General features: G+C 53.4%; 1 protein-coding gene across 8 annotated transcripts in view; it reads left to right on the top strand.

Moving 5' to 3' along the window:
- The window catches only part of JCAD (junctional cadherin 5 associated), a 36423-nt gene extending 18966 nt beyond the window's left edge, over nucleotides 1–17457 (top strand). For 4 of the 8 annotated variants that reach the window (XM_060097844.1, XM_060097843.1, XM_060097841.1 and 1 more), the window contains exons 3-4: nucleotides 8012–11608; nucleotides 16244–17457. In XM_060097844.1, the coding sequence (XP_059953827.1) occupies nucleotides 8012–11608; nucleotides 16244–16259 (3613 nt within the window). In that variant the 3' untranslated portion in view covers nucleotides 16260–17457. Of the gene's footprint in view, nucleotides 1–1312; nucleotides 1436–4026; nucleotides 4181–5875; nucleotides 5932–8011; nucleotides 11609–16243 lie in introns of those variants that run through there. The other 4 variants (XM_060097847.1, XM_060097846.1, XM_060097848.1 and 1 more) reach the window with 4 other exon arrangements.
- The last annotated feature ends 574 nt before the right edge of the window (nucleotides 17458–18031 follow it).

The raw sequence follows: 18031 nt of genomic DNA, 5'->3' as shown, positions 1-18031 counted from the left end.
CCACGTGGTACAGAAGAAAACTCACAGGTCATGTCAAACGTCACTACAGTATTCCCATAGCAGGAAAACCGAGGATGTCTGTAAAACTGTAGATAGCGTTCTAGATGTCAGATGATTTAATGCTAAGTTTTTGTTGTGTCCTAATCTTGGCCGTATAACCAACAACAGATACTAACTGTGTGCATCTTCTCTGTGGCCTCTCTGTCCTCCCCATGGCAACATGAAAAGGATGCTTCTGAAAGCTGGTATTTACATCTGTGCTCAAAGCTCATAATGAGTAGACTTTCAGTTCATCAGTTTGTACCAAGTTTAACTATTTCTGCACATACTGCCTTGATGCAGGGTGTGCTTGCCAAAACACACACACACACACACACACACACACACACAAAGATTAAGGGGCAACAGAGGAAATGCGCAAAGGAGAAAAGCTAGCTGTTATCTATATGTGGAGGAAACTGCATGCTTCAATGCAAGTAGCCATCGCTGAATAATACTCAGCTACCATTAAACTTGTGAAACACTGTTATCAGGCATTCCCTGTTTCCTTGCTGTGTTTCCTTTGAAATGTTATAATCAGAGGAAGCTGTAAAATAACGTAACGTAGCAGAGGTCTGAATCTGAAAGTTGTACCACAATAAGCTCTTTTCTGCTCAGCCCCAGAAATCCTGAGAATAGCTTGTAATTATGTCCTGTCGTCAGCGCAGTCATAGCTAATTAGAGACTCAGCAGTCTGAGAGGATCTCTGATGTGGGGTGAGGGGCCTCATCTGGGGAGCCTTACATCCGATCAGTGGACATCGTTCTAGGTGGTGCTACTGGGTATGGTAAACAGTCCCTTTTCAGAGGCTTTTTAAGCGTCTCTCCAATCATATCCTGCTTAAAATGGTTTTCCAAAAAAGGAATGCCTCGAGTTTAACATCTGTTTCCATGTATCTCTTTCTCTGTACAGAATTATACTTCCACAAACATCATTTGTCTTGTAGCTGCTGCTTCATCTCCTAAGTGTTAGGCCTTGTTAGTTTGACCTCTTCACGGAGCAAAGTATGGATTGTGTGAGCTGGAGTGCTCATCAGCGCACGTGGAGATTCAGACCTCCGATCTCCCCGTTGTCTTGTTGTAAACCCTTCTTCTGAGGCACTTTGTTCTTGTTCATCAGCAGTGTAAGCTTCCAGAAGCCCGGACACTGGTCCTCTCCCTGCACGTGCTCCCATGTTGCTCTGCCGTCACCATGTTTTCCCAAGAAGAATCAGGTTGGACCCTTTGAACATGAGACTTCAGGGAGAACAGTGGTGAGGAGGTGCTTCTAGAATGAGGGGGAAGACATCAGCAACACAGCCAAGAGCTCCATTTGTCTTGGCAGCCACATTAACACCGAGAGGAGACTTGTTGGTGATGAGTTCCTTCTTCAGCTAGAGAACTGGGTTAGTTAGCAGGTGAGGAAACACCCATATATATCCATAAGGATATGTCCTTATTATGAGAACACGGGAAAACTCTGGAATAATCTGCCTTACCTAGTGGATTCATGAGAGAGAAAATGGGCCCCAGCTTGCTCTTCCTGCTTTGTTTGAATAGACTAGATATTGGTTGGCTGGACATCATTGTTATGGGCCCTCTCTTAGAGCCTGGCCGGAGGGTCAGGGTCTTGTTACGGCAGTCGGTGCATCCTGACTCCCCACCGTTGTGCAGGCCCATTGATTACAGCTTGGGAGAGGACAGTACGGGTCTAAAATAACCCCACTCGAAGACAGAAACTCACTTGTCTCTTTCCTGCGTGCCCCTCACCCCCTCCGTATACCATGTGAGGCAAAGACTTTCGAAATGGATCCACTCTGCTGAGAATTTCTTTTAATGGGGTTCATGATGGTACTAATGGCTAAAAACGGGTTTCGTATGTTAGACACTCTGCCAAACAGTTGAAATGTATTATCTCATTAATCCTCCCAACAAACTTGAAAAGGAAGGCGTTTGGACCATCCACTGGACAGGGACGAGGAGTCAGAGGCCAGGGGAGGTGCGGCATGTTGCCGAGGGTACGTGGTCACGAAGCCCTGCTGCAGGCGTCTGGACCCCCCCGCCGTCCGGTGCCCCAGGAGATGCCCACACGCTCCGGGCAGCATCCCTACCCCGCTCCCTGGTGGTGCCACTGAGGGTCCCCTCAGTCCCAGGCAGCTGGCACGCGCCTCGGCAGCTCCGTCGCCGGGGAGCCGCCCTCCTTGAGGGTCCGCCGCAGGTTCCCCGGCAACCTGACCACAGGCCCTGTCTTCTCATCCCACTCCTTCCCGCTTTAGCCCTTTCTTCCTGAAGCTGGGAAATCCATCAGAAGGGGCCAGGTCACCCAGAGTAAGTGCAGGGCAGCTGCCCAGCCATTGGGGGGAGGGTCCACATCTGGGAGGGAGGGAACGGCGTCTGCCCCACGTGTATCCCCGAGAACTGCAGCTCCAGGCACTGGTTTGTAAAAAGCAAGCAACGACCCTAAACGCCCCTCCCCGGAGCAGGGCCTCTTGGGCGGGGCCTCTGACTTAGGTCACTTGGATAAAAGGTCTTCACCAGACCTCGCAGAATTAATCTCTTGAAGTCCTACCCCGAAGATGATGCAGAAAACTGCCGGCTCCCACGAGAGCAAGTTGTGTCCACTGCTGGTCACGCGGTCTGATAGCCGGCCCCACGGTACATCTTCCCCTGCCCAGCGACACTGCCCATGCTGAGCTCATCTCTGTGGACCCTGGACCCGGGCTCAGGCGTCCAAACCCCCGGGTGGAGGACCAGACTCAGGGCCTTCCGTCCTCTGCGTCAGCAGATGTGTTTCCCTGGGTGGGTCTGCTTAGTTACCTGTCTGTGTGGATACCTTGAGTGCTTTGGACTGTCTTCCTGCCCCGCCCCTCTCCCATAGGCTAAAGTTAGCATCATTCATCAGTCCTGTCATTTATCATGCTTCCTCTTCCAGACCCATTGTTAAGTGTGTGTATTTAAAAAAAAACCAAACAGTAACCTCCTGAAATAGTCTCCCTGGTCCTTTATTTCAGCTGAATCTATAGTATTTATCATTTGCAGTCACTTATCGCGACATTGTGAAAAGCAGGCGAAACAGTACATTAGCCGTCTGACCTGACAGTTGTGTGTTTCTTAGTTACCTCTCTGCCAGTGCAACTTGCAGTTCTTGTTCAGCTTGAGCTTGGCTGAATAGTGATCTTTGTCCATTATGTTCCCAGAGCAGCTTTGTCTTTTCTGACTGATCTTAATTTGTGCTAACCTCTAAACCTTAGTCGTGATCTATTCTTGACCTTATAGCTCCCCTTTCCAAAATTAGCTTATCTGTTACCCTGAGTCAGAGGGTTAGTCACACAGTGTAGTATAGTGAATATACCACGGCACGCTGGAAAGTAAAATTGCAGGCTTCCAGGCCCAAAGAGGATTGGGAGGAAATTCTGTAGCACTAGATAGCTGACCGCATCCCAGAAACATGCCAGACACCCAACACTGGGCTGATGGACGCTGAGTCACTCTAAAGAGATGCCCCAGTGCCCCTGCCAGCCTAGAGCTGCTAATGGATGTCATACACTGAAGCCAGTAAATATCCAACTTGGTAACTTGTCTGAAGGAGAAATTCACCAGAACTGTCACCGCGTGGGTCCACGTGTGCCTGTGAGAGCCAGGCTCAGACTAGGTACAAACTAGATGTTTGTGAAATAATTGCTTTATAGTTTTCTCTGTCATGTGTACTCTTTAAAATAGATTATTTAAAGTTCTCTGGGTGGATCTGTGTTTTCTTGAAACTGGGATTTCGGTGTATTGTGCAAATAGAAAAACGTTTTGCCTAGAACGCCCAGCCGTTTTGATTAGTTACGAATGGCAGCTTTGACCGAGTTAAGGTGGTAACGGAACAGTTTTGGGTGGGGAAGAAAACTGGCCCCCTTACTGGCGTGGGTAACTACAGCCTGTTCATATCCTTGTCCTGTTTATGTCATTCTTTGTTTGTCTCTGATTATGCTCGTGGTCTGAATGTGGACAAACCGCACCTCAGGATTTCGGTCCCTCCGGACGTTTGCCGAGAAGCCAAAATATCTATTGAGAAAGTGAGCAAAAGCCATGCAGTGTGGTTTCTTCTGTGAAACCAGGCGCCCCAGATGTTTACAGGTCTGTAAGGAAGCCCGCTCACCGTCAGCTAAAGAACAGAGGTGAGAAAGGAGATTCCGATGCTGGGCGTTGACCACCTGCTTCCTAGTGATTTATTTTACTCTCTCTTAATTGGGTCTGTGCCGATTGTGACATCTTATTAAGCTGCACTTTTTGAATCTTGCCCTTGGACTTGGCATAGAGTCTAAGACCCTGAAGCCAGTAGGTGCCGAGGACCTTTGCGTGGTTCATCGTCTGCATCAGGCTCCAGAGGGGCAGCCATAGGGTATCCCTAAGGGAAGGGACCTCGGCTTCCGGAGCTCGGCTGGTGGTGGGGGGCAGGTCCGGGAGGCCAGCATGGTGGCTTCCACAGGGACCAGTCCGTGTAGAACCTGACCCGAGGAGGGCTATGCCAGCCTTCAAAACCTAAATGCTCGAATGACCATCTGATGGCAACAGAATCAGCAAAGAAACCGACCGTCAGCTCTGCGCAGGGTTAAGGCAGCTTGCAGCGCGTGGGCAAAGTACACGCAGGAGTTAGGCGGCTGTGCAGCAAATGCTTTGCCTCAACTTCATTTCAGATATTTTCTACTTTTTCGGCCCATGACTCGCTTTGCTGAAGTGTCTTCTTAAGTCATTGAGGTGTGGGGATGCAGGACCTGAAGAGCTACCCTCACTTCTTAAGGCAAAGAAGTAATTCCAGAATAATGATTAATAACAATAATAACAACAGTAGGTTTTTCCCATTTACTCACCATCTAGGCTGCTGTTGAACCGCCCTTCCTCCTGCCTGTGTGTTGGGAAGGGTGCTCCGGCAGCCCGTCCCCTGCCGTGGCTGGTCCCCAGGCCTTCACCTGCTGTGGCTGCACAGAACGAGTGGCCTGGGGCCCCTCCCCGCTCTCCGTACCATCCTTGCTCTGCTGTCCTGTCAGCTGAAGAGTGGACTATGGTATAGAAATCGTTCCAAACCACAGAATGTGGTTTAGTGAGACCTAAGCACATTAAAAAAAAAAAAAAAAAAAAGAGAACCAGTGGGAGATTCCTTTCACTTATCTAGTAAGGAAACACGTCGGCCGTGAGAGCCGGACACGGGAACGGTTCGGCAGGACCAGCTCTGCCCCACACGCTGCGGGTGGGACGAGCCTAAACGGGCCGGACTGGTCTGAGGTCACATTGCACCACAGGGATAGCATGATCCCCTGATCCGCTGATTCCTTTGCTACGGATTGATTCTAAATAACCTGGGACATGCTTAGTGTTGGTGAATAGCGTTTCTCAAAAGTGTTTTAGAACGTAACCTACACGGATGTCTGATAGCAGTGTGATGGTTAAATAAAGCACATACACATGATAGACTACTATTCTCCCATTGAAACTGTGCTCGTGAGGAATTTGTCATTACGCTGGAAGAAGTAAAACATGGTGGCTAAGTGGGCTTTATGGTCACATTTGTTGGGTTTGAATTCTTTTCCCACCACTTACAAGCTGTGTGACTTGGGAGAGTTGTCCAACCTCTCTGTGCCTCAGTTTCCTCCTCTGTAAAATGAGACTGACAGCAGTTCCTACCTCGGAGGGGCGCTGCTGAAGCTTAAGTGAGTTAGGAAAGCACTTGGTAAGGACCTAGCACACTGTCACCACTATGTAAGTGTTGGCTGTTGTTTGTGCTGCAGATGTTGGGAAATGTTGACGTAAAACCAGAAAGCAGATCAACACTGAGGCTGTTTGAAAATCCACATCCTCACACACACAGAGACTAAAAGACATACATCAAAATGACTGTCTCTGGGTGTAAAGACTACGAGGGATTTTGGGGGTTTGTACTTTCCTATATTTTTCCACATTCTCAACAATGAGTGCATATTACTTTTATAATTTAAGAAGCAATCAGGACTTTTAGAGTTGGAGCCTTTCCTGCTTAGCCCGTGGTTAATCGAGGTAGTGGAACGCCCCAGGCTTCCTTCCGCCTCATGGGTTTTCTGTGTTACAGTCCTGGTCTCTGCCGGTTTGTAGGCAGTAGCTTAATATTTCTGCACAGTTCAGCAGTGTTCTTCAGATCCTTCCTTCAGCTGCAGTAGAGCAGCTCTAAACTCGGGCTGCCAGAGTCATTTGAGGAGGTTTTGAAATATCTGGGCCCGGGCTCCTGGCGGCACTGATTAGATCCCCCGTCTGGGGGGTGGGCCCTGGGCGGTGGTATGGTTTAAAGGCTCACAGGGAAACCCTGATGCACAGCCGGGCGGTGGGCCACAGCCTGGAGCTGGCCGGCCGCAGGGGCCAGCATCCCTTGCCTGGCAGAGGGCTCTTCTCTGGAGCAGGGCCCCTCAGTCTCAGAAGGTGGTTCGAGCGTGTTTCCCGCGTCCCCTGAAGACAAGATGCCCAGAGAGCTTGGTAACAATAGACACGGGACCCTAACCCAGAGCTACTGAATCTGAACTTTTAGGGGCAGGAACACTGATGACGTGTATATTTAATGAGCCCACTGGGTGGTTCTCACCGTCGGGGAGGCGTGGGAACTCTGCTGGAGCCTCCATCTCATCCAGACGCTGGGAAGAGCTGGGGGCCCCGGAGAGACGCGGTGCCTGGCTGCCTGCCTGCCTCGGATACTCTCACGGGGTGGAGCTGGGGTGCTGCCTACGGGCGTGGGGAGGCGGGGTCCCCCGACTTCCGTGTGCTCATGGTTGACGCCCGCCGGCAGTGATGGTGCTCGGCAGGGGTGCTGGGACCCACAGCACAGGCAGCACCCAGGGACCTGGCGGGAGTGCCTTTTATGGAGCCCCACCCAGGCCTGCTGAGTCAGCCTCTGGACTGGGACCCAGGGTCCTCACCTGAGCGGCCCCGTCGTGATTCCTGCCCACACGCGAAGCGGGTTCCCAGACCTGCCCCCAGAGAGCAAGCGGCCATCCGGCCTGAGCTGGGGATGGAGTCTCGGGCCCAGGGCCACACTCTGGAAGCCCGGTCCCCTCGGGCATTTCAGAGCCCTGAGCTTGGCCTCGCTCACGTGCATGCAAAGTCCTGAAGTTCTTGTGCACAGCCTGTCGCTAGGCGCGCAATGGCAGAAGAGCTGGCTGCCTTCCAGCCCTTATTCGTGGGTGTGGCTTCTTCCAAGTCGACGAGTGCTGGGGTTAGGAGTGTGTTTTTGTTTTATAGTCCATTGCTTTTTTTTTTTTTAATTTTATTTATTTATTTATTTTTGGCTGCGTTGGGTCTTCGCTGCTGCATGCATGCTTTCTCTAGTTGTGGTGAGCAGGGGCTACTCTTCGTTGCGGTGCACGGGCTTCTCACTGCGGTGGCTTCTCGTTGCAGAGCACGGGCTCTAGGCGCACGGGCTTCAGTAGTTGTGGCACACGGGCTCAGTAGTTGTGGCTCGCGGGCTCTAGAGCGTGGGCTCAGTAGTTGTGGTGCACCGGCTCAGTAGTTGTAGCACGCGGGCTCAGTAGTTGTGGCGTGTGGGCTCTAGGGCACAGGCTCAGTAGTTGTGGTGCACGGGCTCAGCAGTTGTAGAACACGGGCTCAGTAGTTGTGGCGTATGGGCTCTAGGGCACAGGCTCAGTAGTTGTGGTACACGGGCTCAGTAGTTGTGGCACGTGGGCTCAGTAGTTGTGGCTCTTGGGCTCTAGAGCACACACTCAGTAGTTGTGGTGCACGGGCTCAGTAGTTGTGGCTCGTGGGCTCTAAAGCGCAGGCTCAATAGTTGTGGCGCACAGGCTTAGTTGCCCCGCGGCATGTGGGATCTTCCCAGACCAGGACTCGCACCCGCGTCCCCCGCACTGGCAGGCAGACTCCTCACCCCTGCGCCGCCAGGGAAGGCCCGGGGTGTGGTTTTCAGCAGTCGCGGCCCAGGCAGGCTCCCCGTGCGCATCCTCCCTGGCGTAACCGCGTGCCTCTCTGTCTCGCAGGCTCCGCCAGCAGCCCCTGGCCGGCCGCAGCCATACCTACCGGAGGAGGGAGCAGGAAGCCCGCGAGGAGCCGGCCCGGGCCCCCAGCCCGCCCACGCACGCCACCCAGGGGCCCTGGGAGGCTGGCGGAAGCAGCGAGGACGTGATGAGGAAGGCACTTTGCGAGGAAGGGCTGGGACTGGCGGGTCCCGCCAGATGGCAGAGCGTCTGCGTCGGAGGCCAGGCCCAGCCACAGAACCCGGGGGGGCAGATGCCGGCTGGTGTCGGGGAGAAGCTGTTCCAAGACCTGCACTCATGTGTGCTCGGAGGCCACGGCTTGACCTCCCAGAGCACAGGGAAATCCCAGTCGCTGTCGAGAGTTCTTTCCCCCGAGAACCTGAGCTGCGTGGAGATTCCCATCCCGTTGAGCGACGGGCACTTTCCGGGTGTCCCTCAAGTGCCATTTCAGCCTCCAGACGGTGCTCGCGACTCGGAAGCCACCAGGAACCCCGAGAAGGGCGGCTCCTCGGCCCCCTTACCCCGGCCTCGGTTTGGGAGACCCCTCAAGCCTCCATCTTACGGCTCCCACCAACACTGCAGGGCCGGCGCGGAAAACGGCAGCTACGCGGACAGCCGGCAGCCGGACTCGGCTGCTGCCCCCTCGACCAAGGCGAACGCCGCCGCCAGGCAGGAGCCGTGCGCGCCCGACGCCGGCCTGGAGCCCCCGGTGTATGTGCCTCCGCCCTCCTACCGGTCGCCGCTCCAGGCGGCCGCACCCGCCTGCCCGGGGGAGGCCCGAGGGTGGAGGCCCGAGGGCGGAGGCCGCCGCGTGCAGAGGCACCTGATGGAGAAGGCTGCCACCGGCGGCCAGCTCCCTTCGGGTCCCTGGGGAGCCGGGGAGGAGCGGAGGCCCGGCCCGTGCTCTCCTGTCGGGGTCCTCCCGCAGCCCCGCCCCGCCACGGCTTGTGACGGCTCCGTCCTGTACATCCCCTTCGACGACCCACGGATACGACACATTAGACTCGCCCGACCCCACGGGTTTTGGGAAGACGTGAAGCTGGACGGCCCTGTCCCTGCCCCGGAGCCGGCGCCTGGAAGCCTGCAGCGGGAGGCTGTCGTTCGGGGCCCTTCGGGGAGCGAGAGCTGGCTGTGGGACCGGGTCCCCGTGGGTGGAGAAGACGGTGGCTTTGCTGAGCACAGAGACGCCTGCGTCTCCACTCGGAGTCAGCAGCCGGATGTGCGTGCAGAAAACCTCGTCTCCTCCCCTAGCCCCCAGGGCGAGAGTACCTGCGAGACGCAAACCCAGCTCAGAAAGTTCGAAGCTGGGCTGCAGACCAAGAAAAGTTCAAAGAAAAAAATGAGCGAGACGATATTTTGTTTGGTTTCCATCCCAGTTAAGTCAGAATCACATCTGCCAGCTACAGATACGAACAACAATGACTTGAAACAGAGCGCGGATGAAAGGCCTGGGCCCGAGAGGAGCGCGGCTCTGCAGGAGCAGCGTCTGCTGAGTTTGTCCTCCACCGACCTGGAGCTGCAGGCGCTCACGGGTGGCATGACCGGGAGGACGGAGCTCCGGAAACCAGACCCGGGGGCCCGCGGAGGAGACCAGCCAACAGACGACCCCAGGTTCCCACACCCTGCGAAACACCGAGCGCTCGCGTGTTCTGGCTCGTGGCCCGGGCAGCAGTACAGAGACCAGCAAACGCAGACCAGCTTCACCCAGGAGTCCCGAAGCCCGCGGCCCCTCCCCGGGGAGACGCGGGGAGGGTCCCCCGACACCACGCTGCCTCCAAGATGTTTGGACGCCTTCGAGGCTCAGATGCTCGTGGCGTTGGCGTCCAGTGACCAGAACCAGAGGCCCGGGTCTCCTTCCCCGAAAGGCCAAGGGGGGCCCCTCAGCCCGTGCGGCGGCGGCGCCTTCTCAGGGTCTTCCTCGCCCAGGAGCCAGGCCCCCGCACCAAGGGCTGGCCCGGGTGAGCCACGCGGGGACGGCCGTGTCCGCGGAGGCAGCCCGGTGCCCAGGGCCGAGGTCGTCAAGGGGGCGACCACAGGCCCCTGCAACAGCAGGCAGCCGTTTGGGCAGTTCCTCCTGAAGCCCGTCAGCCGCCGCCCCTGGGACCTGATCAGCCAGTTGGAAAGTTTCAACAAGGAGCTTCAGGAGGAGGAAGGGGGCCGGGACGACGGGAGCGGCGGCAGCCAGGACGGCGAGACAGAACCGCCCTGGGCAGGCCGCCCCCAGCCCGCGTCCGCGCGCCCAGGCCTCCCGGACGGCCGGGCACCTGGGGACCCGGGGCCCAGGCCGGGGAGCGTCAAGAGCAAGCCCGAGAGCTGGGCCGAGGAGGCGAGGCCTCGGTCCCCCAGGCCCCGGCAGGCAGACGGCAGCGGGCGCGCCGCAGGGCCGTCGCCCCCCTGGAGCCAGATGGCGGAGGAGCGGGACCGGGAGGTCGAGGCCGGGGCGCCCCAGCCGGCCATCAGCCCGAGGCCGGTGAGACGAGCCGCGTCTTCCGGGCCGAGCGATGCCGGAGCAGGGCCCCCGCCCGATGCAGCGGAACCGAGGGCGCCCCCGCCGAGTCGGGAGCTCCGCGGCGGGCTCAGTGCTGCGGAGCTGAGTGCAGCCAGCACACCCAAGGCGGGCGGTGGGGGGCGGGGGACCACGGGGGCCCCCCTCTCTGTGGCTGGCAAACCCCGAGGCCTGTCGGCGCCAGACTTGAGGTGTGTGGGGCTAACGCCGAGGCAGGAGCAGAGTGCCGGCCAGTTAGCGGGGTCTCCGGGGGAAGCCAGTGCAGTAGAAATCCCCCCACACGAGTCCCTCCAAGCCAGGGCTGCCAGGATCCTGGGCATTGAGGTGGCCGTGGAGTCCCTGCTGCCAGGCGCCCGAAGGACAGGGCAGAGCCCAGACCCCGAGCCTGGTGGAGGGGCCCGCAGGCACGAGGCAGCGGCCAGCCCAGCCCAGCGGTGTGACCCCGCTGCGTCCGCCGACGCCTTCTACAGCAGGAGGAGGTGTGGCTGGACCGAAAGCCCTCTGTTTGTGGGAGAAGTGGGCAGCGCCCGGCAGGCTCCCCAGGCCTCCGAGCCCGCCTGCGTGGACGGGGCCGTCCCCAGCAAGGCCCCTAAGCCTCAGCCCAGCCCCCAGGAGTGCCAGCCCTTCCATCCCAAGGACGTGGGGACAAAGCCACCCTTCAGGTCCACCTTGTTCCATTTTATAGAAAGGACCCCAAATTTGGCAGCCTCAGAAAAGAGGCTCCGAAGCACGTCCAAAGTGATTGAAAGTTTACAGGAGAAACTGGCGTCCCCCCCGCGGAGGGCAGACCCCGACCGCCTGATGAGGATGAAGGAGGTGAGCTCTGTGTCTCGGTTGAGGCTCCTGACCTCGCGGGGCGCGGACGCTGTGGAGGAGGCGGAGGACCTGAAGGCCGAGAGGGGCCCCGGGGCTCTGGGCGCCAGGCACAAGCTCTCTGACTCCAAGGGTGCCCTCCCGCTGGGAGAAGACGGGCATCCGACAGCACACAGGGAGAAGAACGGCGGCCAGGACTTGTGGTGCCCAGGTGAGGATCGGGGCAGGCGGGCGGGCGCGTTCAGTGTTCATCTGACGTCCCAAGAGCATCAGAACACAAGGTTGGTGGATGCTGAAACCTGCAGATTCAGAAAAGGTGCAATTGACCCTGTGAATTATGGGCCAAAAGAGTCTTCATTTTACCAAGAATCATCCAGAAGCTTTCCTTAAAAAGCAAGATCTTATAGTGTATTTTAAATGATCCAGTCTTGATAGAACTTATCTGTGTAAGCAACTAGGTGAAATTCCAGACATACACAACCTTGGGGGCCCCTAACTGTGAAGAGGTCCATCAGTAAAGTATTCCAGCTTTAGTGCGGGCACCTTGATCACTCTCGTAGGAGACCATGGCATTTGTTGTGCTCTGTATTGTTTTCCCAGATAATAGCCATTCACCCAGATAACCCTCGTTGCTCTATTAACCTAATGGGAAAAGACGTACCAGTCGATTCAATAAACTCCCTGCCCCGTGATTCTTGCAGAATCCTTTGTCCCCGTTTTTATCTGTCTTCACCACCACACCATTCATAAGACTTGAGAGGTCTAGACAGAATTAGCAGTTTGCTCTTCTCAGTACCCACCTACCCCTGGAAGTTCGCCCACCAGCCCTATTCCTTCCAGCCCCTGAGCTCTGATGGCTGAGACCCAGGGGAGCCGGCTCTGGCCACAGCATCCTGCAGGCCCATGAGCCCTGCATCCTCTCACCTTCACATGTCTCCGGAGCCTTCTTCAGCATGCAGAACCACAAGGCAGGTTCCCATGACAGTGACAGTGATGCCCCCAAACACCTGTTCATCTTCTCGGCTCTGACATGAGCAGGCGAGAGAGCCCTTGGCATCTCTGTTTCAGGTGCCGGGGATTATCGATTATATACCCTAGACATGATTAGAGGAAATTCAAAGTCCACATCATAAACGACCGACTAGAAGGGACCCTTCTGCTGGAAGGGTGAAGCACGCCCCTTACTCAGTGTTCGGGCGCCGTCCCTGGACCCCGACCCCAGCCCAGCCTTGTCAGCCAGACCCTCCCATCTGACTAGCTGCGCCGACCGGGTGGCCCCCAACCCTCGCTGCTCCGCTTCCTGTTTTGAAATCCAAGGGTTTAAAAGGAGACGGAGAAGATCACTGGTTCAGCTGGAAGAGTCCCGAAATTTTGGCTAAACAAAAAAAATCTCCTTGGCACTTTTTCAGTTTTCCCACAAATGCAGAGTGACTCTTATGAGCCAGCATTGCTCCCACCCTCACGCAGCATCCATGATCAAAAGGACTCATTTGTCAGGGCCCTCTTGGGTCATCTGAGTCGACAAAGTTGGTCTTTGCTGCGGAAGAGAATATCAGGAACGCAGAGCCTTTGCCATTACGGTGGAAAGTACTCCATGGCCCATTCTGTGAGCCATTGGGGTTTGTCAGGCTGCAGCCTGAGACCCTCTCCCCCCACCAAAAATAGGCCCCTTGGCTTTTAAGTGCTGGTTACAAGGACATCATCACAGGCTTTTAAAGGGCGTTTCTTTATCTATAAAATCAGGATGATTTTGTCAGTGCTCCTGAGAATTATAAGGGTTTTGAAGTAAGACACATCCTGTTCTAAGGAAAACACTGGTTTGTAAAGATCGCTATGCCTCTGTCCATGGCCACGCATTTCGGGGAATATGTTGTAACAAAAAATTTCTAGTTCAATTCAGTACTCCCTCAGTTCGTAGCCTGACCTTTTGACACATGAATGGGTCCAGGTGGGTGTCTGAAATCACCTAGGTAATGTTGATTTTCATTTTAGCCAGCCATTCAAACTCCACCCCACCCCCATGACTTTATTAATATATTTTTTAACCATAGTTTCCAACAGTTTGAGATTTTGATTACTTTTTTGTCTCTCCATCTGGTGCATTTGTTATTGGTACACAATAAAATGACCAGAAATCTGAAGGCAGATAACTCCTCGTGGTCATAGGTACCTCGAGCTTCCTGAAGTGGCTGCGTAGCATGACCCACAGGGGTGATTTCACACACGTGCAGTGGCTCAGGTGACCCCGTCAGCCTTTCAGGTGACGGTCACCAGGCCTCAGTATTCAAAGCCAGTCCTTCTGAGAGGCCTTTGATTGACATAGTAAAGGCTTGTTGCTCATAAGCTTTCGGACTCTTTCCTTTTGATGTATCCTATCATTTTAGGCACAAGAGTCATCATCTCCGTCCCCGCCCAACCCCTGCCTCTGTCACCCCAGCGCGCCGGACCCCCTTCACTGCCCCTGAACTCACAGGCCACTTAAATTCAGATTTTGTTCTGGAATTTTCCAACAAGATTATACCGTGTATATCTGTAACCACACACACACACACACACGCACACACATACACACACACACCCTTCTAGAACCTTATTATCTGTGTCGTGTACCCATTGTATCATAAAGACTTTCCTTCAGCTTAAAGAGGGTCATTTCAGTGAACATTTTTTAGTGGCTTTTTGGGCTCTAGCTAAGAAGTCAGCAGCTCAAAACTAATTCAGGTCCTAGACTCCATCTCTGCTGAATGGATTATGTTCCGGGTCAGAAGTGTAATCCTGGCACATCAATGTCCGAACCTCCTGGTCCATCAGCCTCTGCTGGCTGCTCTCCTAATAGAGGTTCAGGAGAAGAGTGGGAGGAGCCTGTCTGCTTGGACCCGCGGTGGGGAACCTGGGGCAGTTTAATGATGCCAAATAATGCCGTTAGAAGGCGGGGCGTCAGCACGTCCTCAAGGGCAATAGCTTTTGAGGGTGTTCGTACTCGAAATACCCACGAGGGCGGGCCTTAGTGATTTGTCTTCCCCTGAAATGATGCCCATGGGAACCAGGATTCCAAGTACCGAGGGTGATGACTTCTCTGTTCTCTGTTCTCTGGACCTCTGCCGGCCGGTGTGGTAGCCCCTGGTCACACATGGCTCCTGAGCACTTGCAATGTGGCCTGTCCACATTGAGGTGTGCTGTAAGTGTAAAACACACGCCAGAGTTCAAAGACATTCACCCCCAAAATCTAGAACTTCTCAATAATTTTTATATTGATCACCTATTGAAATGATAACCTTTTGGATTTATCTGGTGAAATAAAATACATCATTGAAATTAATTTCACCTATTTCCTTTTGTTTGCTTTAACACGGCTACTGAAAACTTTAAAATAACATGCTGTGGCTCACGTTATATTTTTATTGGACCTCGACCCCCCCATGATCTGAAGAAGGAGCCCCTTGTTCTACAGAATTCTCTCCGTAGCGCCCTGTCTCTGGGCCCTCAGCTTCCGCAGTGGAGGTCAGAGAGCAGGCACGTTCCATGGAGGCATCTCCGTGCACCTGCCCTCGGGTGGGCTGCTCCGGGCCCCGGGTCTGTATCACTGGAGGCTTAATAGACACACAGCCTCTCCAGGCCTCTCTGCTGCCGGCAGTGAGCCCGCCCGCCTCATTCTCAGCAGCGAAAAGGGCGTCTTTGCTCACAGGGCGTTCCTCCGAATCCACCTAAGGTGAGGCCAATTGAGCACAGAGATGTAGGCTCAGCTGCTACCCCATGCTGCCACGCTAGGTGTGAAGTGTGGACCCTCGGAAGGTGGCTGACTCGCGGGAACTCTGCTTGCTTCCAGCCAGAGAGGCACTTGGTGCGGCAGGTGTTTACAGAGGAGCAGACGCCTTGCCACGAGGAGAGCCTGTCCTGTCTGGCTTGTGACGTGCGGCCCGAGCGCGACAGACGCTGCCTTAATCATCGCGGTTGCAGTGTCTTGTCGTAAACACATGACGGGACATCGAGAAGGTGTCCGGAGGAGGCGGCAAACCATTTTGCTGCCAGAGGGGTGGGCCTCCGTGTGGCCTCCAGGATGCACGTGGTCCAGAGGCTTTGGGAAGAGATGGCTCTGCAACAGCTGTAGTAACTGCCGAATTGTACCACCCTTCCAGGTTTCCTACGTGTTTTCTCTTGAGAACTTAGGAACCGTTTGAGCTGCCGTGGCAGGAAATTCTGACCATGGGAGCCACACGCATAAGCCTCAGGTTTGCCTGGACCCCAGAGATCTGTGGCCACTGAGGGCCTAGCCACAGCCCTAATGACGGTCTAGGACTGTTGTTCTTTTGTGTGGTGTCCCGTTTCGGAAACCCAGGCCACCTGGGCCCAGTATGTGTGCCTGTAGAACGGATCATCATGGCAGCCCAGACTCCCAGGGCCTGCTGCCGGCTGTCGGGTCAGAAACAGGAGCCCTGTCATTGCCAGCCCAGCTCTCAGGGTCTCAGGGTCCTCAGGCCCTTCTGGGACATCACTGATCACAAGGACGGGCATTCTACAGCAAGGTTTCCTTAAGTTGTAATTTACACGCACACACAATATCCTCTTTACCATCAGCTACGAGCGTCACTGCTGCTTTACCAGAGTTGCATTTAAAGTTAATTATGTTCCACTGTGAACAACAGGAAGGGACCATCAAAATACTAAGCAACTCCCATTTTTCCATCTGTGATTAGGTAGTGGTCATACACGTCCCTTTAAAACAGCCTTTAGACTGTTTAGATAGCTTTTAACTCCATAGTGAAAAATACCAATAAGATGGGTGAGATGTCTGAAAATGAACGTTTCTGCACGTGTGGACTTGGTTCCCTAAACATATTTATTTCTGGTCTGAGGATTAAACAGACAAGAGACCAACTGAATATACCGCTACTTGTCTTTCGTTTTCTTTTTTGCAGATTCGTACGACCCTAGCAGGGTGGAGAGGGTGTGATGACGTGCCAGTGGAGTACGGGGCTGTGTCATCTGCTAACAGAGTGATCTCCGAGGTGGCCTCAGCCCCGCCGCCTGGGAGGAAGCTGGGACCCTCTCTGTGACATCCTGTCCCCACTGCCACCAGGAAACTCATCAGCCCTAAAGAGTCACTCTGTGGAAGTAAAGCAGTAGTCCGTGGAAACCATCTGTTTTTATAGCACGAAGAGTTAATACCTATATTTAGAAAAGAGTCACAAAGACCCTCCTTAATGATGGGTTTAGCCAAGCTGGTAAAGGGTTTGGTGTTAATCTGGCTGTATGTGAAAACTCAAATGTGGATGATATAATGAATGATTTTAAAAGGACCGTGAATGTCGTAAATCACCCTTCGCTTCCCCGTGGCCTGCGGTCCACGCTCGTGTCACGGAGTTTGGGATGTAGGCCATTGCTAGTGTGTCAGCACTTTGAGTTCTGGGGAAATGTGAACGCATATGTATGATCCATTTCTCATCAGTCTGGCCTTCTGCTGAAGTCACTTTACGTATAAGTAACTTGCCATCAGAGAATAAAGCTGTAGCTTTTAAGTTCCCGAAAGATTAAAACTTGTACCATAATGAACTAAGAGTGTTATTTATCTGGCAATGAGATACTTTGATCGTTTGCAAACATGATGTTGTCTGCTTTGCACTCAGTATTATCTATTTTTATTTCCTGTATGGATGTTTAGAAATTCTTTATATGAAAAATAATTGCTGGTTTAAAATAGACCATTTTAACAAAGTAACTATATTTCTTTTTACAAAAATGCTATTTTTCTATGATGTAAACAATTGTTAGGTGGCAGATTTTTAAGGAAGTTTATTGTATTTAAGACTCTGTATCCCTTTGTGTGAGAGGAACCCAAAGAGGGTTCACATTTGCTTTAAAGCATATAGCCCTTACCCGTTCACAACTCTGCTACTTCTAGTTTATCTTAGAAAGAGATGTCAATATAGGCATTTTTCAGGGTTAATAAAATTAACTTTTCACAAAGATTTTTTTACAAATAGAGCTGTACGGTTATATTTGAAAATAACCCTCTTAAAACCAGCCAACATCCTTACGACAAATTTTTGCTGCCATATCCACTAGAATTACCAAAAAACATAGTTTCATCTTTGTACGTCTGTGGGGATCCGCCCTGAGACCATACTTCCCCTCCTCCCACCCCGCCCCTTTAAAGAAATATGTATTTTTACCTAGAATCATCCTTAATTAGTGTCTGCATAGTTTTCAAAAGTGCTAGAGACATTATATGTATGCCATTACAAAAGTATTACGAGGCCTATGTATTCTACTGTTTACTATTGCATTAACCTGCGCAAAGTTTATGCATTTTTTACGCGTTTGTCCCTTCTTTCTAAGTCGGGTGTTCTTGGGAGCTAACATTTCCTGAATGGTTCCTTGTCTCCTCCCTCCCTCCTTTTCCTCTCCTTTTTTTTTTTTTTTTTTTTCTTTCTTCTTTCCTTCTCTCTCGCTCTTTTTCAGAAACCACCTTATCTATTTTTAGGCATTTCAAATTCCTAAAATGTGAACTATTGGGTGGTCTGCAGTTTGGCCCTAAAACGACTCTGGGCTTTCATGGCCTGTTTTTATCTGTACCTTATGATTTTATTTCATCAGAACTTCATGTATTTGGATGGTAATAAACAACACAGAATCCAAGCAGCTCTGAAAAGTCTTTTCAAACACACTTCTCCGCAGCCTTGGTTCTTACCTGTTACTCATAGTTA

This window comes from Mesoplodon densirostris, chromosome 4 (genome assembly GCF_025265405.1).
Source record: "Mesoplodon densirostris isolate mMesDen1 chromosome 4, mMesDen1 primary haplotype, whole genome shotgun sequence".
NCBI classification, from domain to species: Eukaryota; Metazoa; Chordata; class Mammalia; order Artiodactyla; family Ziphiidae; genus Mesoplodon; species Mesoplodon densirostris.
The sequence above is the reverse complement of the archived record's forward strand: the minus strand, read 5'-3'. Positions and strand labels throughout refer to the sequence as shown.